Below are 26,941 nucleotides of genomic sequence, written 5' to 3'. Positions count from 1 at the left end.
TCACGCCACTACACATGGTCCGTGTGCAAGCGATTTGGAAGTTCGTACAGTTCAGTTGTTAACGACCTCACTACCTCACTACCCTACTAGTCATAAACCTTTTTAATTAAACCTTCCAAACTTCTTTCTATCAAGAGGTAAACTAACTCCAACTCCCACTTCTTCAACTCCAACTGCAAACTCCACCTCCAACCTCCAAGATCCAACGTCTACCCCATTCCACCACAGTACATCTTTCCAACATCAAAACTTACCCATTGTTCGTTCATCGTCACTCTCAACATCCCACTTGGCGTCCTCTCTAACAACATCTTTAGAAGTCTCACGGCCATCTCTCAATCACCAACACAGTCGCATTTCTAAGAGTCGCCAATATGAAGTTGACTTTCAAGGTACGTGAATCCTTGTCCCTCCAACATCGTCGCTCTACCAGTCCATGATGCTAATTACTGTTGGCCGCACGTAGGATTTGAAGCAGCAGAAATTCGTCCTCGAGGCTGAACCTACTGAACTTGTATGTCATCAATATATTTTCGATTCTCGATATCATTCTACCCACCCCACCTTCATCGCGGCGCCATATCTATCATTCCAACAATAGCTAACACATATAACACAGGTCTCTGACGTCAAGGAGAAGATTTTCAAGGAGAAGGGATGGGAGGCGTCGCAACAAAAGTTGATCTATTCTGGTATGTTCTGCATTTGGCCGCAGGTGTTTGTGACTGATCAGAGACTGTTGGCGCACATTTGACTAACGACAATTTTCAGGTAAAATCTTACAAGATGCGAATACTCTGGAGTCCTATCATATCGAGGAGAAGGGATTCATCGTGTGCATGATTACAAAGGTAGATATCCAATAATTGTCCAACAATGCTCTCCCCATTCTTCTAACACTTGAGATAGCCCAAGGCTGCACCAGCTGCGTCTTCTGCGCCTAAAGCTCCATCAACTCCCGCTCCAGCCTCGGCTGCTACCCCCGCTCCACCTGCCGCGCCTGCACATTCTTCGAGTACTTCAAACACCGCTGTTCCAGCAACACCTTCTCCTGCTGGTGCTTCGATTCCAGCTCCTCAAGCCACACCATCCAATGAAACTACCGGTCTTGCTATGGGAGCTGAGCGCTCAGCACAAATCGCTGAGATGGAAAGCATGGGTTTCGAGAGATCACAGATCGAAGCAGCCATGCGTGCTGCCTTTTACAACTCGGAACGTGCTATCGAATATTTGTTGAACGTAGGTTCATATCGGTCCAAAAAGAAATAACCATGACTAATATTCTCCTAGGGAATCCCAGAACGTCTTTTGCAAGAACAACAACCTACACCAGCTGCACCCGCCGCTGTTCAAGCTTCATCTCCTCCCGCTGCCGGCGGCGAGGATGACCCAGTCGATCTTTTCCAAGCAGCCGCAAATGCTGGCAACCGTGGTGGTGCTGCTCGTGGACGACCCGGAGTCGATCCTTTGGGAGGAGCTGGAGCTGGAGCTGCAGCTGGTGGGCTCGGCAACCTCGACTTCCTCCGAAACAACCCTCAATTTCAACAACTTCGACAAGTCGTTCAACAGCAACCTCAGATGCTCGAGCCAATCCTCCAGCAAGTTGGGGCTGGTAACCCACAATTGGCCACTTTGATTAGTCAACACCCAGAGCAATTTCTACAACTTTTGAGCGAGAATGCCGATGACGATGCGCCACTTCCACCAGGAGCTCAGGCCATCGAGGTGACGCCAGAGGAGCGTGATGCTATTGAGAGAGTAAGAGATGCCCACCCTTCTATTTGAGTCTTCTTCCCACTAACAATTGGTAGTTATGTCGCCTCGGCTTCAATAGAGAGCAAGCGATCCAAGCCTATTTTGCATGCGACAAGAATGAAGAATTGGCTGCCAACTTCCTTTTCGAGCAACCTGAGGATGAGGAATAAATACACTTTCTCTGATTCTCGCGTCTCGGGTTTACCTTTTCCTATTTTACACCCTTCTCATTGAGCGAATGAATGACGAATGAGCCTTTTCATTTACGTGTGGTAATAGCGGAGAATGGATGGAGATGTAAGGCAAGGGGTGGGGAGGAAATTGAGTAGTGGGAGGCAGGCAGTGTTTTTTCCCATACAAGATTGGACGGCAATGAATTGTGAAGAAGGATATATTTACGTTGCGTAATTCCCCAATGACATGGGCTAAATGTAACGTCGTTTATTGTCATGAGAACTTTACTCTATCTAGATAGGGGACAGCGAATGGATGGATGAATTGACAGAAATTCCATGTTTGCAATGATGTACACTGGGTCTGATTGTGAAATTTTATCTTAGCAATTTTCGAGGGACATTCTCGTCTGAGGTGATGCAGGTGGTTTTATTTATGTCTACGATATGGATCCGGTACCAAGGTACGTACGCACCTTATTAGAGCTACATCGATACATGCGGGGCGGGAGAATGATTTTAGAAGGCTTATGTAATCTTGAAGCTCTACGTCGTAGAAAGCATCCGTAGCCAACGGCCATCTGTGACGCTTCAATTCTCCCTCCTGTGGAATTGCCACATTCTCAATATTGTGTGCGCACATTGACCTGCTCCAAGCGCTGGCCGCCGATCCTGCTGCCGTGCTGTGCTCACTCTGCTTGCCGCGTCCTTCGAGGGCGATGATGTTTAGGGAAGTCGATGTTTGAGGGTACGGTAACCTTTATGCGGGTCCACCAATCAGAAGCCGCGCGAAAGTCCAATATGTTACTCGACGGCTCGCATTGCATTTTTACTTGTTGATCCATGCATTTTTTGCAGATGGGATGGGTGTACAACAATACGACCGACATACAACATACATTACAATACAATACACGCTTCCATTGGAATTCCATCCTCTATTGGACCGTCGCCATCTTATCGCATCTCGTGCTCGAGTAGTCGTCCATTCACTGATATATCGAAAGTCCAATCGTGTCTCGTAAACCGCTTCACCCTTTACATTTCCAGAGCGAAACGGCCAAAAAAGGTACTAGGCATTTAATCCTGGACACCCTCACTGCCTGCTGGTGGGAACCTTTACTCTCCGACTTTTCCAAGCTCCATCCACCCATCCATCAATCCACCATATTATATATATTACTTTCACACGCCAACACTCTCCAGTATCAACATGGAGCCCCCTACATATTCCACGCGCTCTAAGCGCAAATCATCAGAATTAGAACCCAATTCACCACCCCTTTCCAAAAAATCACGAACATCACTTGATCTTCCACCTTCTTCTCCATTATCTTCGCCTTCTTCCACGTCAGCTGACCCCGTCTTGGCTCAAAGTTCAATGGACTCTGAAAATCTTGATCTCGATGCCAACATCCCTCCTCGGGGCGGTTTTCGCGGGAGAGGTCGTGGGCGCGGTAGAATTCGTGGCGGAGGGAGAGTTGGGAGAAATGGTACTGCAAAAATCCCGGTTGCGAGGGCGGGTGGTGCAGAGATTCTGGCGGGCGCGGCGGGCGGAAAAGCTACTCGTGGGAGAGGTGGCCATCGAGTGAAAAAATCAAGTAATGCGAGGATACAGAGTTTGTATCATCGGAAACAATTACTGAAAACTCAGTATAAACAGGTGGCGTTGTTGCAGAGGGTCGCCTTGGATGTCATCTCAGATAAATCCTTGCAGGCCATGAGTGAGGATCCAAAATACCATGAGACGTTACCAGAGTATCAGATGGTGATGGATCAGTTGGCTGAGAGATATGAAGAGAGAGTTGCGCTGTTGAAAGAACAACGTAGGATTCAATTGGAATATGCGAAGAAGCAGAGGCAGTTTGGAGAGGATTACACTAGAGGGGTCTACGAGGTATGCCATTCTTTTTCTTTTATGATTGTGAGCATTGTTAACACGTATATAGACACGAGTAGAATTGATTCAGGAGAAGTATGATTTGATGATCAAGAGAAGACTTATTGAAGAATATCAACAAATGGAAGCTCGATATGGTGCTGACAGTCCTTCTCAGCACAATGTAAGTCAAGGAGACGGACATATTTTATACCAACGTACATTAACATATAACAGTTTGATCATTCACACATCAAAAGAATTCCCGAAGAAACTTTTATTCACCCTGCTGATGCGTGGGTCAATGGCGGTCGTGCTGCACAGCTTGCTGCTGAAGCGGAAAAAGAGAAGGGGAAAAAGCGGGGCGGTCGTGGAAAGAAATCCACAAAATTACCTGCATCCCCATTCAAACCTTTGGATATCATGATGCCGGATGATAGTGAAGTCGCGCCCAAGAAGACGGCTTTGTATCAACCTGCGACTTCGTTGTCTCTCGCCACTACTGTGGATGGAGATTCTGCAGCTCCCACCCCAGCCGAGTTGACCGAACAAGAAGATGCAGATGAGCTCGAAACTGACAAGTTTGGAGTTTACATTCCTAATAAAGCAAGACCGAGAAATGGCGATCCACCTAACAATCGCATAGTGGTTGAACCTCCATTTACTTTCGATCCAGATGAAATAGGTATCCGTCATCACCATTACAAAAAGTACAACAAGAACGACCTTCCTACATTTATTGGAATGGACCCTTCTCCACAACCAAAGACTTTTCATTATGATCCGTGGGTGAGGAATCATCATTCTACGAACAATCGACCAGAAGACTTGGATCAGACAATAGTCGAGACTCACAAATTACATCCGACTTTGGGTTTACCTGTGAAAGGTTCTATAAATCCTACACTTACTACAAGGAGTGATTGGAGTAAGCCTGTAGCAGAGACCAAACCCGTTGTCTTTGTTGTCGAAACTCGAGATGAAGAATCACTCAAGCCAAAATATGAGACTTCTCGATCAGCATGGATGGCACGTACCGAAAGGGAATTTGCGGATCTTGGCGATCAGCTCAAGATGGCTGAATCATTAGAAGCGATTGGACTTCGTGATCCTATCCTTCGTCCGATCGAAAAGAAGGTTGAGCCACAAATCATTGGCAAGATTAGCGACGATCTGATGGAAGCTGTATCGGAGGCGGTAAATGTCTTAAACAAGCCCGTCCCTCCAACATCATCCTCAATTAGAGCAACGTCCACAGCTCCTCCAACTTCGATACCTGGAACGCCTGCACCGACACAAAGAACACAAGGTTATGACCCAGTCCGTGATACTGGATACTCCCCTCATTTACGTCGATCTCCAGTCAGAACTTTCAGCAACAAAACTTTAGATATCCTCGCCAATGCAGCCGAATTTCATGGGGCGTCAGTGTCTCGTGGGGGGCTGCCGCAACCAATTATTCCAGCTCCAAGGCCAATGCAACAAATCCAATACACTTTTTCCCAACCAGAATTTTATAGACCACCTCCAGCATATGTACCTCCACCCCCACATATGACTCTCCCACCACCTTTACCTATGACTCTTCCCCCTCCTCCTCAACCGCTTCAGCAACAAACGCAATTCTTTCAATATGCAGGTCCTCCACAGGCTCAAGGTGGTCCTCATAATAAATATAAAGAGATTCTTCCTGCACCACCACAACCACAAAGACGCGTGCCGCCACCTTCACTACCTGTGCCGCGAAGTAATGGATTTAATCCATTTGTGAATGGGACAGGGTATGGGAATGGTTCGGGAAGGGGTCCTTGAGATGATGAGATACCAGGAAACTTATTCAAAAAAGGATCAACTACGTAATCTTGGATATATAGTTTTGAGTGCTCATTCACCTCACGCGCTCTTCAGTTTGCCTTATTTGAAAGTTCACGGGCGTTTTTAATAGTGGTGCATTTATTCTTCATAATTTTCCTTTCTTCTCTGTATCAACAAAACAAACAATTTCATTGTTTTTCTGGTTCCATCAATGAGATGGGTGCAAAGTTCGGAATCCGGAGTCTTTCCGACGGTCATATATACACATTCATGAGTTTATCTCGGAAATTAAGAAATTGGAATCGGATTGGTTGATAATAAAATAATAGTAAACATTATTGGGGCGGAGTGTAGTTATAAAAGTTTTGGTTTTAAAATTTTTGGATACTTTGGGGGGTTTGATGAGGGAAATTGGGGGGATGGAAGAAGTGGTGGAGAGGGTGGGATGGGATGGGATGCGAGATGGAGGACGGGGAAAACAATGATTATAGTGTTTATATTAGAGTAGCAAATGGAAACCTTTTTTTTTTTCTTACTCTTTTTCTTGAAGATTTTGAAAGGAGGTAGGGGGAGGGGTTGATGTGATATAATGTATGCTTTTTGAATGGGAATGTGAATGTGGAGATGGAGATGGAGATGGATGAGGAAGTGGATAAGGATTCTTGAGGGGAGGGAGAAGAGTGTGATGAGATGGTAGTTGGACTTGGAATTTTTATTTATTTGATATATATATATATATATATATTGATAGGAGGGTGAGAGAGAGAGATTGGGTGGATTAAAAGCTATAGATGTGTATTGATGGGATAGGGGATAGGGGATAGATCGCACCGCATTGCACCGCATTGCATTGCATTGGACTGAATTAATTCACTCATTTAGATCAAAAAATGATTTGGATAACTTATATATTTCTTTATATGTATGTATATGTATATGTATATGTATATTGCTCGATCCAAATCTCAAGTACCACGAGAGCAGAAGAGAAGATCTTCTAATAAGGGTGAATCTTCTGAGGACGTTTATTCGATTGTTGGGGGGTGGAGATGGCTACCTAGGCTGCGTTTGTGCGTTTGTTTGTTTGTTTGTTTGTTGGCTGGTTGGTTGGTGGCGAAGGGGGTTGATAATTTAGGTGCGGGGAGGGAGGGAGGGAGGGAAGGATGTGTGTATGTATGCATGTAGATTTTGTTGATCGGGCTTGTTTGGGGATCTTGGATTTTGGATTTTGAGTTATTCTTTCCTTGGGGGGTTTTTTTTCTTTCTCCTTGATGAACTGGAGTATATATTGCAAAGAGGATGGATTGGAAATGCGAAGTGAAATTCTTCAATGTGTCTGTCTGCCTGCCTGTCTGTCTGTCTGTCTGTCTATATACTGCATCGTGTATATCGATGTTGTGATGTAGGAGGGAAATATATCGGTGCTGTTGGGGTTGGTGTTGGTTATTCTAGGTTGGTGAGATCATTTTGATAGAGAGATGGATGGATGGATGGATGGATGGATGGATGGATATTTGCGGTGTGGAGAATGTGAGGGTTCTCTTTCTTTTTTCTACTTGTATCATCATCATCATCATGAGTTTAGATCTACTCGCCGTGGTTATTTGGGGGATGAGATTGATATGGTTATAGGATGTGCACGTGGGGGATAGATTTGTTGAAATACTATATTTATTTATATGTATGTATGTATATATCTTATAAGTTATCAGAACGACTATCCGAAGACCATCCACCCAAGCTCTTGGTAATCCAACGAGAAAGATCCAGTGCTGAAATCTGGATGCTCGTACGCCGCCGTTTCTGGAGTTTCACTGCGATAAATTAGAGGAATTCTCGTCATGTATTTGGTCTCTCGTCTGTATTTTTCTCGTCCGTCTACAACATCAGAAGTTATTCGACCCGTTTTTCTTTAATCCAAACTCGAAGTGTAGAGGAAGGAGTAGGGGATTTACTTGTGAAATGGGGATATGGAAACTGATGGGATAGATGGGCGTTGATTTGTTCGTGGCAGCTGGGGGACTCCCGTGTGCGGAATGGGGGGTTCTCGCTTATGGAATTGGGATTGGGATTTGCGATATTAGTAATGGTGCTGAGGTGGACGATCCAAGCGAGGACTGGATTCGGAAAGAGATTTGTTCTAGAGCCTTAGCTTGGGAAGTTGTGACTTGAAGTTTCAAATGCGAGATTCCACAGAGGATCGGGGCTAATGGCTAATATTGAGTAGGTATCGGATGTGGCGATCGATTAGGGGAAAGGTTAAAACCAGGGAAGACTTCTTGGGTGGGAATCTGAGGGGTTTGTCCGGGAAGTAATGTGGCGAGGAGTGGAGCATGTGGTGAAATCTGAGATGCAAGAAGGAGATAAGAATATGGAAATTGTGCTCTATTCAGGGAGAACCTGGATTAGATAGATAGATGGATGGATTTCTATGGGTATGTGTTTTAAGAATTATGACGCGATTTTGGACATCCAAAGGAAAAATTGAGTTGGGATGGCGGGATGATGTAGATTGAGATTTCTTTCCTTTTTCTTTTGAAAACTTGTGCATGTTAGTGTGTGTGTGGTGGTGTGATGTGATGGACTGAATTTGGGGGTTGTGGTGTAGTTTGTTGGGAAGGAGTAATGTATTGTACTTGTGAAATCTGTAATTAGGGAAAGAGCAAATAGCACTGCACCTACGAGGAATAGTTTGTTTTCCGTTAACAATTACCTGTCACTTCTAAAAGATTTCCCGAGGAAGTGAACCTTTGAAGCTTGACCGATTGGCATTCATAAATTTGAATATTCACTTACTAACAATTCAATCCTTGTTACTTTCGCACCCCAAGTGTTACCAGAGCGTACCTATACATCGAGAAGAAAAACCGCTGTTCTTCATAGCATCTGCACTCATGGTAAACAATCTACTATCAGCAACCTGCGAGATCTCTTGCTAATTTTTCTCGTAAAGTCTATATCGAATATTCACAATTATCACTGCAATCCTCATTATCATAGATATGGAGCGCTCTGCCCTTGGGAAACAACTGAGAGTTATCAAAGGGAATGGTCATTTCCAGCAGTCCAGATTGTGCATCCTGTTACACAAACAGTGAATGCGAGTAACAATTGCACCGACGGAGCGGTATTTTGGGAGGAATGCTCACGACAAAGTAATGAGATACCCCTTAGGGTTGGAGCTGAACATGCGCAACATACTGGATATTGTATTACTAGAAAGATAAACTACTGTAGATTTTGGAGGCCTCAACAAATCAACCCATTTGTTTGTTGTTATCACGTCTTGACATTGGAGAGTCCATTGAGGAAGGGGTTTTGCTTTGGAGAAAACTGTCCGGGGCTTGTGGGGGCCAAAAGTATTCCCTTCGTTAACTACGACATTGCGGCTTATTATTCCGGCGATAAGTTACAATACGAGAGGGAGCGGCTGTATTTGATAATGACAGAGGCGGAGACGGGAAAGGATGTGCGGTTTCAGTGGAAAAATATGGATGGGCCAGGCTATGAGACTTTTGAAGAGGAAAGGAAAAAATATGGGTTTGGATTCGCAGGACGTAGCAGAGTCCCTAAGCCGGTCATGAGCTACATGCCGAATGACAGTTGGTGGAGGCCTCAATAGCAAATTGGATTGAAACAAGATTGAATAATATGGATATGGACAATCATTTTTACTCTTGTAGGTGTTGTGATTGCACAAAGATGAGCAAGTGGGTGGACGGCATCATTTCGAGTTTTATGAGGGGTCAGGAATGCAAGTGGTATACTTGGTCGGATTCGCAAGAATAGGAATAGAAGGGATGTTTCTTGAGCTTTAATACGTTGTTTATGAGCGCATATGGTGTTGCGCGGGGCTGTTTCTAAGACAATCGAATAGCTCTCCCAGAGATCCGTGGACTTTCATATACTTTCCAGTAGTTGTGAGACTTTTGACTTCTACTCTTTCTCAACCGAGCCGGAATGATGAATGGAAGACTGGATTTTGAGTACTCGGTACTAGTGTTGTGATTTCCTTGGAGCTTCATGATATTGCCAATTTCAAGTGAGACGATGGAAGTTCATAGCTAGGGTTTCTTCATCTCAGAGACGCTTGACTTTGAGAATGGAAAAGGGGGATGAATTGGCATTTACCTATGTAGAAGCACGTTTCAACGTCACTCCAATCCTATCATTGAGGTTTATAATAGGCCAGCCTAGAAGACGACTCATCGATGATATTATCACCATCCAAATATCAAATGAAACCACTTGATGCTCCTTTTGATAGTTTTTTCCTTCCAAAGCCCACTCAGGACCGAGATGTCCCAATTGTGACATCACGATGTATACCTCTTAAGCTGTGCTGTCAGTAGGCATTTCCCAACACTACTTTAATCGCCGTGACAAATTTCCAGGTGTGAGGTTAAAAGTACGGCGCCACTGGTATCATCCTTCAACGATGAGTATGAAGTCAAATACGCCACGTGATACCATGGCGATAATCTAGACACTGAGAGTAGGACGAGGTAGGTTTGAGGTACCTGAGCCTCACCACAGCACAATACCGTGTGACTCAGCGCGAATGCAACAGGAAAGGAATTCGCCCAATCACAGAGTGCCCAGCTGCGTATATAAATAATGCTTAGACATCATCCGATTATATGCGAGACACTGGGTACGCAGATATCCAATGACTCTTCACTCTTCACGTCCCATCGCTATCCCTCACTTCACTCTGAGCAAAAATGAGTCGAAAAGCATTTTAACCGTTTTTAGCAAATTTTGGTCAATTTAGCGCAACTATAAGAGTCATCCCACATGAAATCCCTGCTAGCGCGCAATTGCTATCGAGAAAGGGTTTGCTGATTTTCCTGATAAATCCACTGCAGAGAACTTCGAAAATCTTCATTCAAATTCATAATTATCTACACACCACAACAAGCAATCAATTCCTGCCCTTTTTTGATTAGAAAATTCGACCAGAAATAATACCATATATCCCACTCCACCTTTTCGCAGATAATTTAAATATGGCCGTTCGTGCGCAGTTTGAGAATTCAAATGAGTAAGTTTGCCTGCCTTGCCCCTCCTCCATGTGGATGATATGAGGGATTGGTGTGAGGGACGAGTACCCCACCACGGGTGGCACAATTGATGTGATGGGTGGTGGAAGGATGGGATTGAACTGGCAATATGCGGAGGGAGAGAGCATGGGAATCAAGCTCGACGAATGTCGAATATTGGATAGGTGCTGACAAATTGAATCGTGCAGAGTCGGTGTCTTCTCTACATTGACAAACTCATATGCCTTGGTTGCTGTTGGCGCCAGCGAGAATTTCTACAGGTATGTTCATTCTCAAGCTTTATACGTGAGAGTTCTGGCGCACTCCCGTTTTCTCTCGATGGATGAGCGAAAAACTAACGAGGCAAACAAAAAGTGTATTCGAAGCAGAACTCCAAGATGTTATCCCAATTTGCCATGCCACAATCGCAGGAACTCGTATTATTGGACGTTTGACCGCAGGTAACAAGAAGGGACTCTTGGTACCAACAAGCACAACAGATCAGGAGTTGCAACATTTGAGAAATAGTTTACCGGACAGTGTTAAGATACAGGTGGGTTATTTTCTATTCTCCTGGGTGATTGGAGGACTTTGCGACCAGTATTGAGTTTTGCGATACTTGAAATAGGCTTGGCTTCACTCCCCCGAGGCTCCAATTTATTCCCTAAATACTAACGAACAACCAAACAGAGAATAGAAGAGAGACTTTCAGCTCTTGGAAATGTCATAGTATCAAACGACCATGTCGCCCTTGTCCATCCAGATCTTGAGCGCGAAACCGAAGAAATTATTGCCGACGTCCTGGGTGTTGAAGTTTTCCGTCAAACCATTGCCGACAATGTCCTTGTCGGATCCTATATGGCACTTTCCAACCAAGGTGGTATCGTCCATCCCAAAACCAGCATTCAAGATCAAGATGAATTATCTTCGTTATTACAAGTTCCATTGGTTGCCGGTAGTGTAAACAGAGGTAGCAGTGTAGTTGGTGCAGGTATGGTTGTTAACGATTGGATGGCCGTTACTGGGTTGGATACTACGGCTACGGAATTGAGTGTGGTCGAGAGCGTTTTCAGGCTGGGTGAGGGACAAGGTCCAAGTGATATTGCGGGCAAGAACAAGGATACCATGGTGGAAAGTTTCTATTAAATTTCCTGGTGGGGGATGTGTATATGGAGAATTTCGGAGGATTAAAGACTTCAGTCTTGTGGCTTCTTTTTCCTCGGTCATCATTTAATAGATGTCATGGGGCACTTGCTAGCAGAAGAACAATCACTTCTGCTGCTGTGGTATGATAGATAGGGTAAACTGGTCGTCTGATGGCCATGAATGGAGACTTTTCCCTCCCCATGCCAAAGTTCGGGCTTGCAGATTTGCATGACTCCCAGGCTGTGAAATTGGACCTATAACTCTACTCAAATGGGTATATTGGCATATGATCTCATTCTTAAGAGCGGTGCACCATCTTCATCCAACAAACGAGGTTTCTATGGGGGTAAATCACTGGACCAATATTCCAGCCTGTTGGTTCATTTCTGCACCATTCAATACAACAGTGCATCAGAATTGCGAACATTCTCCATTTCTCCATACAAATATTGTTTTGACATATAACGCGTGAACAACTAGTAATTTACTCTAGCTTTTTCTAGACCTCTCCGATACCCCTACAAATTCTTTGAACCTAGACTCCATTATTTCAAACCCCTTCTACATATGAACCGCATTTCCTGGATTCAATCTGGACCCTTCGAATCAGATACAGGATTCTGAGTGCTGACACGTGATCTACCCGTTTTATTCGCGTTTTATGGGTCTGTGCGTCATGTAGGTGATACCAACGCGTTTGTTCTTTTCGAAAAGAAAGTTCACTTTTACTTTTACCTTTTTCGGATTTCGTTTTTCTTTTCATCTTTTCGTGTTTAATCTTTCTTTCCAGAATTGCCTGTCAAATCTTTCAATGATGTTCAAGCAAGGAGGCTGATCCAAAGTCTGAAAATATCATCGCCACGAGACAAGGTTTGGTGGTGAAGAAAAGGACGTTGCGTACCGTGAAAGAAAAGGGAGAACGGTGGAGAAAGACTGGAAGCAAAGAAACTAGGGGATAAAGCATGGATGGGGGCATGTTAGAGGCGGATTCGGGGATGGATTTTATTGAACAGTGGGATTGGCAGCGGTTTAGGGAAGCCGAAAGTATGGAGCTGGAGGGCGAAGAGGATAGTGCGATGCAGACGCAAGTGAGCATTGGGAACGGAAATGAGATGAAGGAGACGACAGGAGATGTTGGTGGAATGGGAGGGGTTGCTGAGGTGGATCAGATGCGATCACAGAATTTGGGTTTACCACAGTATGATGGGCCGGCTGATGATGAGGATGTGATTGGGGAAAATGGATCGGTATCAAAAATTGGCATCGACGATATTGATGTGGGATCGCGCCAAACGGTTTTGCCACAATTCGATAGTCCGGCTACATCTATATCGAAAACTAGGAGTGGAGACGTTGATGTAAGCTCTCGGCATGATGATGCAGCGACTTTAAATCTACCTATAGAGGAAGATATGAGCAGAAATGCTTCCGTGGCCCAAAAGAAAAGAATGATCACGGAAGATTTTGAGCCGAACAAGGAAGGAATTGGAGGCATCTTGGAGAAACGCGATGATGTAGCAGATGAGCAAGAAGACCAAGCGATGAATCTAGCTGGTGATGAAAATATCCCGGATTTCCCTGGAGCCGAGAATTATGATCTAGAATTGGTCAAAGTTGATCAACAAGCTATACTCGAAGATAATCGTAAGAACGCTTTAGAGTCAATTACAACAACCACTGAAGTTACAACTAATTCTGGTCTCATCGCAGATGTGGATTCTTTCGGAGGAAACAAGTCTTTTGAAGAACAAATATACGACAAGCCAGATGATAAGATTAAGAATCCGGGTTTGGGCTGCGAGGAAATTACGTCGGAAAGGAGCAATGCCATTTTGAACTCGGAAGAAGCTATCACCGAGATGGGAGCTGGGCCAGTAATCGATGACCCTATCGATGGAGAGAACAATGAAACCGGAGAAATTCGCGGCAATGTTCCAACTTCGAGCACCACTTATTCCGAAACGGCTGTTGAGACTGAAATGAATGGCAACAAAGATGCATATTCTGGAAACGAAGATCATGGTGCTGAAAGCATTACCAGCGGGTTCCTGAGTAATGAAGATTTAAGGGACCTTGAAGGGAAGCCAAGCTCAATGCCTATTCTGGAACAATCACCTGTTGAATCCGCACCCCGAGACAACTTTTCCGAAGGAGTCCCGTCGATAGATGAGAATATTATGAATGTTGAAAACAGGGAAAATATGTTAAATCTCACGCATATTCAAGATTTTGGAATTCCCAATCAAATACCTGTGGATGATAGCTTGGATGATGTTGAATTGCCTTCACTTTCCAGATTGGAAGCTCCAGTACAGCCAAGGCAAGTAGAAATTCCGGATAGTGATGCGGTCACAGAATCAAGTCAGCAATCACCGCAAAAGCTCAGCCATAATAGAAAGATACTCAATAGTTGGGTGAGACATGGAAATAATGCGGGGATGACTACAGGAGTTGATGCGGTAAGAGAAGAAAATGAGGATGTGGAGACCGAAGATGTTATAAGCTCATTTGGGAGAGAATGTGCCACAAGCTCCATTGACCCAAAGAAAAATCTCAATGAGCTAGAAACAATGGAGTCTGAAGCTCTACAGAATGGAATAGATGATTTTGAAGAGATTGAAGAGTCAGTTGAGCGTGGGCCGATTGGTTTTGCCGAGAAAGTGGAGGAAGTTTCTAGAGCCGACGAAGATGATATAGACATTCAGCCGCCCTCTAATCAGACATCACCGGAAAAAACATCAAATAAGAGGGGCAGATCACCACAAATAAGAAGATCTAAGATAACCAACAGTCAAGTTGGCCAAGAAAATATCGAGAGCACAGCAACGCTCGCCGAAGCTGATTCAGAGAAGCCGATGAATATGGAGAACGAGGAAAACTTAAGCGTAGGTACTCCTGTGGTAGAGAGGAAGAAGCGAGGTAGACCATCTACTAGGAATATTTCTGTATTATCTGTCGATGAGTCTGTCGACAAACCAGATGACGCAACTACGCACACAGCTTCTACAGACGCTACGGCAGATAATTCCTCTCTACATAGCCCCACACCCGAGAAGAGAAAGCGAGGAAGACCATCTAGTAGAAAGGTCTCTTTGTTACCTGCCGATGAGCTTGCCATGGAAGAGGGTAAAGTAGCTGTGGATGCACCAGAAAGCGATGAGGCTGCTTTTATCAACAACACAGCTGATGCACATTCATCTCCCAGGAACGTCCCTGCAAACAAGTTATATCCAAGTAGCCCTACACCTGAGAAGAGGAAACGCGGAAGGCCATCCGAGAGAAAAACTTCCACTTTATCTACTGTTACAAATGACGGTGACGATCTTGAGAGGGAGAACAAATTGATGGATGAGGAGACTATACATTCGTATGTCGGTCGCAAATCGACAGATGAGCCAGCTTCAAGCCCTCCTGTTCATTTCATGCAAGAGAAGATAAAAGGAAGACCAACAGGTAGAAAGTCTTCAGGTTTGATTCCCGAGAAGAAGTATTCCGAGGGACCAGACGGGGACTCAGATGACGTGACAGCAACAGCCCCAGCCCAGAATGTTGAAAATGATGATGAGTCTGAAGTCAACGATACGATGGATGAAATAACCGCAAATTCGTCTTCACCCGTCAAGCGAAAGAGGGGAAGACCAGCCAGTAGAAAATCTTCCGGCTTAAGTCTCGAGAAAGCCAACACCGAAGAAGTTGCCAGACATAATATGAGTAATGTTTCAGTGGTGGTTCCCGGAGATGTTGAAACAAAACAAGCTACGCCTAGTAACAGATCTATCGAAAAGCAAATTGCCATCCCATCTTCATCGGCCAAGAGAAAGAGAGGAAGGCCTGCAGGACGTAAATCTTCTGGAATCGGAGCAGAACATTCAGAAGGTGCAGAGTCATCGTACGAGGCTTCACCATTGTCTCATAACGATCTTGATGTAAAAGCCACTACAAATGGGGAAATAAATGATAACTCGGATGAAAGCTCGTCTATACGACCGAGAAAAAGAGGCCGACCTGGTCGAAAATCATCTGAACTGAATCCTGAGAAAATATACGTCAACAAAGTTGCCAACGAAATCTCTGGGACCATCGTAATGGAAAAAGACCTTCACAAGGAGCCTATGAGCGAATTTCATTCCACCGATGAACAGGCTGATCTTGATTCCTCGCCAGTGAAGAGGAAGAGGGGAAGACCTGCTAGCCGAAAGGTGTCTCGACTAAGTCCCGAAAAGACAAATATCGACGAATGTTTAGAGGAGATTTCAGATTTGCGAAAGAGTGCTGTTACAGATGCTAGTATCCGTGAACCGACATCTAAGATGAAGCCAGTTGACGAGCCGCAAACATTTGCCAGTACATCACCCGAGAAGAAAAAGAGAGGTAGACCAGTTAGTCGCAAGGTCTCCGCAGTGAATAATCCGAGCGAGGGGTCTGTTGAACCTCCAGAAGCAAGTCAGGGGGCCATTAAAACGCAAGAGACCGTAGCCGCAAGCATTGATCAACCAGTCGTAACCAGTTCTTCGCAAGAAAAAAGAAAAAGAGGTAGACCCTCAAATCAAAACTCTTCTAGTGTTAGTACCGCGAACAAGGACGCCATCGAAACTGCCAAAGCAAGTTCCAGCAATGTTGCTACAAAAGCTTCCGGCAAAGTTTTGGATGCTAATATCAACGAACCTGCACCTGATGCTAGCCTACCGGTCAACGCTTCACCCGAGAAGAGAAAAAGAGGTCGACCTTCCCGCAAAGCTTCTAGCTTGAGTAACGGGAATGCTACCATGAAGAATATATCGGGTGGCGTTACTAGTAGTGGCAAGAATATTCCGACCGAGATTGTTGACTCAGATGAGGAAGAAGAGGCGCTGCTAAATGAATCGCCGTCTTCAAAAAAGGTTAAGCCAGAGCCAAAGAAGAGAGGCCGGCCACCTGGAACCAAAGAGTTGGATACCAGTACGGAAGACACAAAATCTGGCGAAGAAGATTTGACAGAGGTATTGGGCGTTGGCGATAAGCGGGGGACGAGCCAGGCGAATACACAGATTGAGGGAAAACATCCTGCATCAGAGAAAAAGAAACCAGGTCGACCTTCCGCAGCCAAACCTAGGCGTATTAGTAATAGCGATTCTGATGTTACAGAGGAAGAACAACAAATATCCGGCAAAGTCAAGCTTCGTAGCGCAAAAAGTGAGGACCTTGACGAAGAAGAAGCCGACGAACAAGAAGAGCCGGTGATTGAGAAAAAGAAAAGGGGAAGGCCAAGCTTACTCAAGAATAAAGGAAAACAGACTGCAAAAGATTCAGAGCCTGTAGATCAAGATGTCACTATCAACGAAATTAAATCTATCAATAGTGATGTTAAAACGAAAGTATCCGGAAGTCAAGTATCCACATCATCAAATACCTCCTCCTCCTCCTCCCAACGCCAAGATGCGTTTTTGGCCGAGATCAAAGCGATGAAACTCGTAAGTCTAAGTCTCCCTTTGATCCATTGTCTCCTCTTTCCTTCGGAGCATCAACTAATTTTATCTCTTAGACATCGATCCAAGCACGCAATGCGAATCTAAAAGCAGAGATTGCACAAAAACGCCAGAAAATACAGGAGATCACAGAAGGGTTAGAAAAGCCGGCGAAGCAAACGGTCAAGAGACACATTAAGTTGTTGCATGATTACAATGACATCAAGGATGTGGGACAGGGATTATTGGGTATGATTGCAGATAATAGGGGTGTGAGGGTGGGGGAACTATATGAGGAGTTTGGGGTAGGGATTGCGGATTAGGAGGTTGGTGGTAAGGGAGGGAGGGAATGGAATGGAAAGACTGTGCTTCTGAAAATATGGTGAGCGATTTTCGAGGAAAAGCAAAGATATGAGGATTATTACAAAGAAAAGGAAAAGAGTATATTGCTAATAGGCGTGTTTGGTTTGATTTCTTTATTATATGATACCATTTTGCCTACTATTTGCTAGGGCGTAGATATTTTTCTCTTGAGAGGGAAATACTAAAGAAGCTAGACTATTGCATGTTTATTGCTTGTACATTAGTATAGAGATAGATGGGAATAGAATTTTTCTCAATAAGATTATATGAACACAGATAGCTACGTAGGTAGCTATAATGGCTTTACATACAATAGAAGACTTCTTTACTGTCATAGCCGTATGAAAACGAATAACCAAAGGGTATTATGGAATGGGAAAGATATTTCTGGTATTTCATCTGCATACCGGATGCCAGATACGTCTGGTTTCAATAGCTTTATAATGTTTGATGATGTTTGAGAGGTTAAACGAAGGGGAGTGGAAATGTGGAATCTTAGTTGGTGATCTTTATAAGAGTTCGGAGAGAGCAGAAAGGAGCGGATTGATCAACGTATGCTTCATAGTTATAAATAATTTTCTTTTCATACTTTTTCTTTACAAGAGGATCTAGTCCACATATATGGGGTTTCAGAGGAATGAAATGGTGATTATCGCGTAATCCTTCCAGAGAACCAAATTCGGGTATTCATAGCTTCAAAAATTCAGTCCCCTTCAAATCTTCAAACTCCTCTCCATCCCTACAATCCACCCCCTCCTTCACCACCCTCCTCACCTCCTCCCCCACCTCCCCCTCTCCATTCAACAAATCAAAATACCCACTCTTCACCCCCTCCTCCGCCAACAACCTCACCGCCACCTCGGCCACATCCGCCCGGGTAACCTTCCCCTGCCCCGTCGTCTTCCCCATACTAACCCTCCCCGTCTCCTCCTCATCACTCAACGTCCCCGGCCTCAAATTAATCCACGTCCAGTCTTTCCTCTCCTCTCCCAACACCACCAGTGCTTGATCCGCCGCTAGTTTCGCTTTGTAATAATCTGGAAGCACTTCCGTATTTACTTTATTCACGTATGCCCAATCTTCTTCGCTCCACCATGGCGCGCGCGAGCGTCGGCAGATGAGCGCAGAGACGAGCAGGAATTTGGTAATGGACGGGGTGGCGAGAGAAGCCCGGATGAAATGGATACACGCGTTTTGATCAATGGCGTAGGTGCGGTCTTTGGGTCCTTTGCCTCCGGCTCCTGTGGATTTGCAAGTCTGGATTAGTTTTCTATTTCTTCATCTCGTCATCTATTTGCGATCCCCTCCCCTCCCTCTCCCTCTCCCAGAACAAGAATGAGAGAAGGTAGAACACGAATGCGGGAAACGGGAAAATATCATACCGGCACACCAGATTACCCAATCCGCCTTTACCTGGTCCAGAATACTCTTCGCGTCGCTCTCGCTCTTGACGTCTTCGATGCTGGAGACGAGTACCTCGAGGTTTCCGGCGCTGCTTTTGGGCGCGCGCGACGCCGCCGCGAGGATGTCAGGTTTGTGCTCTGGGTTGCGGATCAGGGATGTGAGGTTCCAGGATCGAGAGAGGATTTTGGGCGTGAGGTGGAGAGATACTTTGCCGTGGCCGCCGAGGAGGAGGATGCGCGGGGTGGTGGGGGACATTTTTTGGGGATGGGTGGGTAAGATGTGCTTGAAATAGAAGATGGTGATTGAGAATTTGGAATCTGTGATTGATGGTTTTTGGGTATTTTTCTTGTTATGTGAAAGATTAGTTTTAGTTGTTGTTGGTTCGAGTTACCCCGAGTTGATATAACTGTTAATTGTTCGTGGTTTGTTCTATATACCTCGCTCGTACTTTTGACGTTATGGTTTGTAAGAATATGCGGGGTTGATTGCGTCATACTTTATTTATCCTTTGGTTATCGTAATCCCCGGGTATACATAACTGTTAATTAAGGTTTCGATCATCTCTATCCCTTCTAATTCAAAATTTGACAATCAAGTTGATTCGGCATTATATTCAATCCAAGGTGAGAATTAATTCTTACCGGCAGTGAGGTTTCTTATACGGGCGCTAAACTGTTTCGTCGTTCGAATTTGAGAATTGCGTGCACCGTGATACTTACTGTATGTATAAAGGTTACCAAAATGAATTGGAAGAAGTTGGTTAATCTGTTTGATTATTCTTTGATCAATATATATGAGTCAAAGAATCATTTCACATCAATAGGAGGATGGACAATACGAGGGGGTTTAATGGCTAAGCGACTGTTGGGGACTGGAACCCTCATTCACGCTGGTGTACTTACTCAACTCCGCATAACTTCCCTCGTGTCTTCGAATTTAGCTTCCGTATCGTTCACAATGTGAATTCATATTGATTCAATCATGTCGACTATTAGTTTGATCAACAAGTAAATACTATCGTACGATTCTGTCTAATCGAAGCAATTACGGCATGAGACAGTAGACAGATGGCTATGAGGTTGTGTCGTTTGACCTCAAAATGAAGGTCGATTCTAAAAACAGCAGTTAAACTGTGTTTTTTAGTACAATAGTGATACTGTCTCAAGTGAACAGACGAAATCTACAGTTTTTTTTTATACCTGAATTATCAATTTTGATTGTAGAAAATTTCATTAGTCAAGTGCAAGTGCATTGAAATTAGAGAATTTTATTCGTAATCATCGTTCAATATCAATTATCATCAATATTTCTCTAAAAATTTCAGGTCATCTCCTTAGCGACGCTCGCCTCCCCAATCTCCCCAACACCCGCTGTTGCCAAAACTCCTCTCATAATCTCTACTGCCCTTTCCCCCTCTCTAATCTCATCATATCCCCAAATCGTCTCAGCTATTCCCCTTACTTTCTCCTCTATGAGCGAAAGATTATCGGATATAACCGGATCTTCCATATCAAGCATACGACCATAATAGTTTGCAGAGGATACGGCGGTTGTAGCGCGCGGTTGTCGAATTTGTGTGTATGCTGTGAAGAGAGCGCGGAGATTTGAGCTGGCGACGGAAGAGTGAGAGGTGGTGGGGAGTTGCGAGAGAAGTTTTGTGAGGATGTATACGTCTTCGACTAGGTGGGTGGTGGGAATTAGTATTTTTCGTGTGTGGATAAGGAAAACAATGAGGTGCTTTGGGGAAGATTAAAAATGGAGGATGCACTATCTCGGAAAGGGAGCAAGGAAAGAATAGAGCTGGGAAAAGAAGAGGATACTTACTACCAAGACCAGCACCCTGTCCAAAATGAGGAGCAGTGGTGTGGGCAGAGTCGCCGATAAGAAGGATAGGTAGAGTTGGATGGTGAAAGGTCGGTGCAGGGGGGTGGTAGAATGTTGCCCAGTAGGAGGGCGATTTGATGAGCTGCAAATGGAGTGTCAGTAGTTCTTTCATTAGAAGATATACCTGAGAGAAAATGGATAATTGAACTGGGAATGTGAGATTCTGTGAGAGAGGAATGAAGATCGGGCCTGAGATGTATGAGATGAAGCAGAGGTGGAGAAACTATCTCCACCGAGACATACATAGAAGGTAGTTTGAAGAATCGAATTTAGCCGAGAAAGTGCAATGGCTAGGTGTGAAATTCACAAAATAAACAACGCAAGAAAAACAAGCTGAAAAAAAACACATCAAACAAACTGAAAAGAACCAAACACCATCTACTTACCCCCATAATCCCCTCGACATCTCCCCCCCACCTCCCATCTAAATAATCTCTCTCCAGCTCCTCCCCCACATTCTCCTTCACCCAACTCCCCTCCCAACTCCCCTCCTCCCGATTCGCAAACGCAACAATATTCATACTCTTCCCTCCCTCCACCGGGAACGAAACCACATGTCCCCCATGTCCCAAATAAAATATCCTCTGACCCGCTTTTTCTCCTATCCTCGCTTTCGCCTCTTCCATCGGTATCAATCCTCTATATGCTATTTTCCCCGTAAAACGCGCTTTGAACGCTTCTGCATTGAAACTCGGTGCGAGTACTATATCCCGACAGAGAGACTTGACGCCATCGGCGCCGATAACCAAATCAGCAATTGATGTCGTCCCGTCTTGGAATTGAAGTGTGACATTAGCATGCGGATGATGGGATCCACAACACAAATCCGAAACAGACGACACAATCCCCACCAAACGTTTTCCAAATCGAACATCGCACGAAGAAGGAAGGAGTTTGATTAGAATATCCATCAAAGATCTGCGATGCGCGGTACTTTGACCCTCTCTTCCCTCTTTCATTCGCACCTGTGCAATGCGTTTTCCTTCCCATCTTTCTGCATATCTTCCCTGGGAGTCCCCGACTCTGTCGCCGACGACAAAATCCCACCATACGTCATCGTCGCCCCAATTCGCAATCGCTTTGTAATTTTCCCAGAATGCGGGGTGGAGAAGTTTCATGATTCGATGGCCGCTCGCGCCAAATCCAATCCCGGCGCCGATTTCGGAATACTGCTGGTGTGATTCGTAGATGGTGTAGTGGATGTGAGAGCGCTGGTGCAGTTGGAGGGCGGAAATTGAAAGAGCGAGGGTGAGACCCGTGAGGCCGGCTCCGATTATGGCTATTTGAAGGGGCTCGCTTGGTTTGAAGGCTTGCGGAACTGTGGTCGAGTTCGCCATGATCGTCGGGATAGGAATTACAGCTAAGAAAGGGATTTTGACTTTGAATATGAATAATGGAAACAAAGGGGATGGAAGATGAGTTGAGGAAGCTGTAAAGTTTGGTATCCGCGGCTGAAACACGCTGATCAAGTGGTGACTTAAGATAGCGACTTGCTAGAAAGAGGCAGGCAAACTAGACACCAAGTATTGAATATGAATTAAATTCGTATACTCGAGTTCTCAGCGGATTCCGCAACTCAGACAATGATTGAAAACGATTTTATGGGATCCAAGAGAGATAGTAGCAGAGTAGAACTATATAGCATTAGACACAAAAACCCACTGAAAAAGTCCCACTGCAGCACAGAGTCGCAGAGACCGAATGCCAAAGCAAATGTTTCAGATATTTGTGATGATAAGCACGAAAGAACGAATAAGCTTTGGAAACAGTTCCGACGGTTACATTGCGTTGAGTATGTCGAGTAACCTCGGAATTGAATAGGAAACTGTAAATCTCAATAATCTAGCAACTTCCGAACTGAAGTGGAACCTATGTGTGACATAGAAGATCCTTATATCGAGCTCAAGGAAAGTATATGATTGATAAATTGTCCTCGAATACCGCCTTGTACTACCGGAAGGTGGAAAAAATAATGCTTCGAGGCGTTCTCGCTGTTAAGCGAACAAATTCATCCATGAATGATTAAGATTCGTGAATTTTCTCAGACCTTGACCCTAAAAAACCTTTTCACCATATAAATTTTAAAGTATTACTTGCTATTTCAGTAGCGCTGATTACTTTACATAAAGCAAGCAATTAATAAGTATATCTGAAGGAAGGGTGTCTATCTCCCAGCTTGTCGGCATTCTCTCTCTCTAATAGATAATCTCTTTTACCAGCTTCTCTAGCCCTATTCTCTATCCACAAGAAGAACATGCAGATAAATAAAAGACCCGCAGCACAACAGGTCATCCACACAATAGTTGTATATCCCAAGACGAAATATGGTGCCTTAGTACTTGCAAAGCAAAGAGTTGAAGCTACACCCCCCAAATTTCCAATGCTGACCTGAATTGCTATCGCAATTCCCGTCTTGTACGTTCCAGCAACGTTGTTTGGTAGAATTGTCCATATTATCGGTACAGCAATGTAAATTCCACAAGCCAGGAGATAGACCGCTCCATATCTGGTATGGGCATGGACATGCTCTTGATTAAGTAAGACTATGGCACCAGCTATGATCATAACGTATCCAAAAATAGCGAATCCTGTACGATGTTTGAAATAGTCTGATAAGAATGAAAATGCAAATGAAGATACTGCCGCTGCAACAAAAACTGGAATACAGAGAACTTGTACGTGGCGAGGATCCTGATGAGCAGATATGCCAGAAACAATAGTTGGTATAAATATCCCGACGCTAGCGGACGTCATAATTGTAAATGCGAGAATTATGCCACTAAGGTTGGTTAGTTTAGAATTGGCTGGGAAACTGGGTGGGGTAATCACAATATGTATATCTTCCAGTCTTTTAATACCTCAATAAGTCTGTGCATGTCCAGCTTCTCGCCCTTTGGTTCAACAACCCCTTTCTTGATTGCACTGACGAGCAAAGTCTTTTCATCATCGGACATCCATTTTGCCTGATGCGGCCAAGTTGGCATGAATGGGTAGGCAATAACCGCCACTGCAACAGTCATACACCCTTCAATAATGAAAATCCATCTCCAGCCATTATACCCATTGTCATTATTGATACCAGCAATAGCAAATGCAAGTAGTCCAGAAAATGCGGTTCCAAGGGCATTGCCAACCATCAACATACCTAATCTCCATTGCATTTCATACCGAGGATAATACTGACTCAAGATATAGACACTTCCTATAATTGTGTTAGTGTCTTCGCTAGACTGATGGCTGTCGAAAATACCTGGTATGAGTCCTGCTTCAAATAACCCCACAAAGAAACGCATGGCATAGAACCCTGCGACACTTGTGACAAGCCCCTCTCCAATAGCTACGATTCCTATACGATGTTAGTTATGCTGAGGAATGGCTTGGAAGAGATTGCAACCTAGAAGGAAGATTTCGCCAGTAAGAACGATTTGCGGCGTGCTAGCTTTTAGTAATGCATTGCACGGAATATCGAAGACAATAAAACAAATGACGACGATGAGGAGGGCTATGTTGAAGTCGTTCCCTTTCATATGAAGATCCTCTTGAATGCCGAAGATGTTTGCGCTTCCAATGTTCCCTCGATCAACGACGGAGACTATCCAAAGAGAAAACAAAGCTGGCAAAACATGAAGATCAATTTTCCAGATCAACTTCCGATATTCTTCTGGAGAGTGCGATATGGGAATTGGGGACGCTGGAGAGGATAATTCAAAAACTCCTTCGTTCACGTTGTCCCTGTTAATGAGTTCCGATTCCTTTTCCATTGCCATATGTTTTCGGTATTCCGTGGAAGATTGAAGGATTCCTATTAAGAACCAAGGTCGAAAAGAAGGACGAAAGACAGGAAGGATAGAACAGGTGCTGAGTGGATTTGACAGGAGAAATGGTCTGAAAATCTCAGAATTTGGAAGTAACTAGGTACTTAAACGGAGAAACCTTGTCAATCTTCAACAAAACAAGCAAGTTGTAACCTTCTTGCTATCAATTATATTGCATGGACAGAGGTTTAATCGAGATCAAAATCGCAGATAAGTCAAAGATTCAAACCATTTTGACCTTTACTTGAAGCTGTCAAAATTTCGCGCAGAAGTCTTGTGTGAACTGGGAAATCCAAAGTAGGGATTCTTTTAAAGTACTCAAGATTCCGCATCTCAGAAATAGTTCACGATCCCATTTTGAGCCTAGCCAAAAGAAATAGCTGGCTTAGATGGCATACCTTCACTGGAAGGAATCTCTCAATATATCTGCGTGCCATAATCTCACCGTCCCTGAAACCTGTCAAAAGATATGTTTCTTTTTGAAAATGACTGATTGAGTAGATAATCTCATTCCCAGTACAGATGCGAGATGATGATCAAGAGTTAGGTGGTGCTTGGAACAGAAAGTACCACAGCATATCAGCGGGAGATGCGGTTGCTGTTTCACCGGACATTCGGATTTGAACCGTTCTCTCTCGCACAAAATAGTGTTCAGGGGCGTTTATTGTTCGCACGGGACTCAAGAAAGTTTTGAGCTTAGATGGAAGTTGTTAAATTCAACACTGGAATGAATGAGCGAGGTGGCTGTCTGATGAAAGTTTGGCTATGACATTGTGCCATATCAAACTTTCGAAGTAGTCGCGGTATGTCAAAGGATCATTCAAGAGATAGCTCGGATCGTCACTTTAGTACAGCTTTCGTATATATCTTGCCAACATATGAGACATTACCTACCCTCGAGCTACCGATCAATAGCTTTGACGTCAATCTATCTTTCGCGGAAGTTTTTTGTAGGTGGTGGATTTTATTTCTTGCAGGTGTGAAATTAGCTTTCAAATGCGGCCCGGTTTCTCACTAAATAGTGCCCTAGGTGTGTGACTAGTTAGCGAGTAAAGTTATTTGTTATGGGACAACTCTTAACATTAACAGCATTGGCTTGCAATCTTGGCGACGACAACACGCGTTCAACCTCGAAAGTTAGTTATGAAATGAGACAATTCTTTTGATGAACAATCCGCGATGGTAAAGATGGTAATGTATTTTCTTTCTTTCCTTACAGGATCACTGATGATATAGATCTCGTACTAGACAATGAGCAAGTCATGCATCTCTATTGCATCTCTATTGCAGGAATTATAATGATCGCCCAATGAATCTCATCCAACAGGATATTCATCATCACCAATGTTGCTCTCACTCTCGTCTTTGAACTTTTCCCCCGGATTATATTGATACCTTCAGGCTCTCGAGAAGAGCCAAAAAGATACACCCGCACGAATTATCAGGACACACTTATCGTTCTGATAAATTCCCCCCAAAAACGAACAAACGCCAATATTCACACTTCGTACTTTCACAAGTACACAAAGCAAGATTCCTATGTTTGGCTCGTTTAGTAGCGGGAGAATTCATGACGACCTTGAGAACAAATGGTACAACTCCAGGAAGCACAATGAGCTACGATCCAGGGGAGTTTAAGGGCAATGAAGTATCATCCCGTGCCTGTCCGTGGAAAACCTAGCATGAGAACTTTTTCCTCCCCAAAGTGGTATTCACATTTCTTCTTCAAAATTTTATTCGTACTTCTTCCTCCTCCTATCCTCTGCAACCCAATCCACGAATCCCCTCACTTTTCAGCACATTCCAAATGCCAGCTGATAAGATATTCAAAACATCCACGTTTAGTCTAGCATGGCTAGCTACCACCGTACCATTTTCGTTTATCATCATTATCGATCACGGATTCTGACCTGCTTGTATGGCAACGTGGATGGCGAAGAAACAAGTAAACATATGCTTTTCGATACTCTCCTGAGTATTTCACACACTGTTATCCAGATATACATATCCAGATCCAGATGATCGACACTAAACATACATACAGGTTTCGGAGAACGCTCAAGAAATCGTGAACTGCCCTGCACTGCACTGCACTGCTTTGTATTTTCCAAGCGGCGCGAAATAGAAGCAATGAACCAATCGACAATGATGAATCGACAAGACATTTTAGACAGAGACGGTGTGTTCCTCGATGGTGTAAAAGCTCGAGGTATTACCACGA

The 26,941-nt window shown here is 44.2% G+C and overlaps 8 protein-coding genes across 9 annotated transcripts; 5 read left to right on the top strand and 3 right to left on the bottom strand.

The window, feature by feature from the left end:
• The first annotated feature begins 4 nt into the window (after nt 1–4).
• Nucleotides 5–2,351, top strand: Bcrad23. Its single transcript, XM_024695671.1, has 8 exons — nt 5–259; nt 318–392; nt 467–514; nt 620–692; nt 772–851; nt 910–1,239; nt 1,291–1,758; nt 1,812–2,351. Exons 2-8 carry the CDS (start codon nt 375–377, stop codon nt 1,923–1,925), a joined length of 1,131 nt encoding a protein of 376 aa, XP_024551465.1. The 5' UTR covers nt 5–259; nt 318–374; the 3' UTR covers nt 1,926–2,351.
• A 183-nt stretch (nt 2,352–2,534) lies between these two features.
• Nucleotides 2,535–6,499, top strand: BCIN_10g05170 (hypothetical protein). The gene is made up of 3 exons (XM_001546785.2): nt 2,535–3,825; nt 3,878–3,991; nt 4,045–6,499. Exons 1-3 carry the CDS (start codon nt 3,142–3,144, stop codon nt 5,617–5,619), a joined length of 2,373 nt encoding a protein of 790 aa, XP_001546835.1. The 5' UTR covers nt 2,535–3,141; the 3' UTR covers nt 5,620–6,499.
• Nucleotides 6,500–8,358: 1,859 nt separating this feature from the next.
• Nucleotides 8,359–9,869, top strand: BCIN_10g05160 (hypothetical protein). Its single transcript, XM_024695670.1, has 2 exons — nt 8,359–8,519; nt 8,576–9,869. The coding sequence occupies exons 1-2, from the start codon at nt 8,517–8,519 to the stop codon at nt 9,242–9,244; spliced, it is 672 nt and encodes a 223-aa protein (XP_024551464.1). The 5' UTR covers nt 8,359–8,516; the 3' UTR covers nt 9,245–9,869.
• A 399-nt stretch (nt 9,870–10,268) lies between these two features.
• Nucleotides 10,269–12,363, top strand: Bctif6. Its single transcript, XM_024695669.1, has 4 exons — nt 10,269–10,666; nt 10,874–10,945; nt 11,040–11,217; nt 11,355–12,363. The coding sequence occupies exons 1-4, from the start codon at nt 10,632–10,634 to the stop codon at nt 11,808–11,810; spliced, it is 741 nt and encodes a 246-aa protein (XP_024551463.1). The 5' UTR covers nt 10,269–10,631; the 3' UTR covers nt 11,811–12,363.
• Nucleotides 12,364–12,552: 189 nt separating this feature from the next.
• BCIN_10g05140 (hypothetical protein) lies at nt 12,553–17,929 on the top strand. 2 transcript variants are annotated; one of them, XM_024695668.1, is made up of 3 exons: nt 12,553–13,454; nt 13,521–17,260; nt 17,332–17,929. In XM_024695668.1, the coding sequence occupies exons 1-3, from the start codon at nt 12,773–12,775 to the stop codon at nt 17,575–17,577; spliced, it is 4,668 nt and encodes a 1,555-aa protein (XP_024551461.1). In that variant the 5' UTR covers nt 12,553–12,772; the 3' UTR covers nt 17,578–17,929. The 2 variants fall into 2 exon arrangements, with proteins under 2 accessions (XP_024551461.1, XP_024551462.1); XM_024695667.1 differs by having other exon boundaries at nt 12,553–17,260.
• A 232-nt stretch (nt 17,930–18,161) lies between these two features.
• Nucleotides 18,162–19,759, bottom strand: BCIN_10g05130 (hypothetical protein). The gene is made up of 2 exons (XM_001546791.2): nt 19,000–19,759; nt 18,162–18,858 (listed from the first exon to the last, which is right to left on the bottom strand). Exons 1-2 carry the CDS (start codon nt 19,274–19,276, stop codon nt 18,305–18,307), a joined length of 831 nt encoding a protein of 276 aa, XP_001546841.1. The 5' UTR covers nt 19,277–19,759; the 3' UTR covers nt 18,162–18,304.
• A 462-nt stretch (nt 19,760–20,221) lies between these two features.
• On the bottom strand, nt 20,222–22,515 carry BCIN_10g05120 (hypothetical protein). Its single transcript, XM_001546792.2, has 3 exons — nt 21,292–22,515; nt 20,846–20,987; nt 20,222–20,700 (listed from the first exon to the last, which is right to left on the bottom strand). The coding sequence occupies exons 1-3, from the start codon at nt 22,240–22,242 to the stop codon at nt 20,342–20,344; spliced, it is 1,452 nt and encodes a 483-aa protein (XP_001546842.1). The 5' UTR covers nt 22,243–22,515; the 3' UTR covers nt 20,222–20,341.
• Nucleotides 22,516–22,954: 439 nt separating this feature from the next.
• BCIN_10g05110 (hypothetical protein) lies at nt 22,955–25,695 on the bottom strand. Its single transcript, XM_024695666.1, has 4 exons — nt 24,300–25,695; nt 24,156–24,251; nt 23,735–24,107; nt 22,955–23,684 (listed from the first exon to the last, which is right to left on the bottom strand). Exons 1-4 carry the CDS (start codon nt 24,670–24,672, stop codon nt 23,042–23,044), a joined length of 1,485 nt encoding a protein of 494 aa, XP_024551460.1. The 5' UTR covers nt 24,673–25,695; the 3' UTR covers nt 22,955–23,041.
• Nucleotides 25,696–26,941: the final 1,246 nt, after the last annotated feature.

The sequence above is a fragment of the Botrytis cinerea genome, chromosome 10 (genome assembly GCF_000143535.2).
Source record: "Botrytis cinerea B05.10 chromosome 10, complete sequence".
NCBI classification, from domain to species: Eukaryota; Fungi; Ascomycota; class Leotiomycetes; order Helotiales; family Sclerotiniaceae; genus Botrytis; species Botrytis cinerea.
This window is presented reverse-complemented; position numbering and strand designations above follow the sequence as displayed.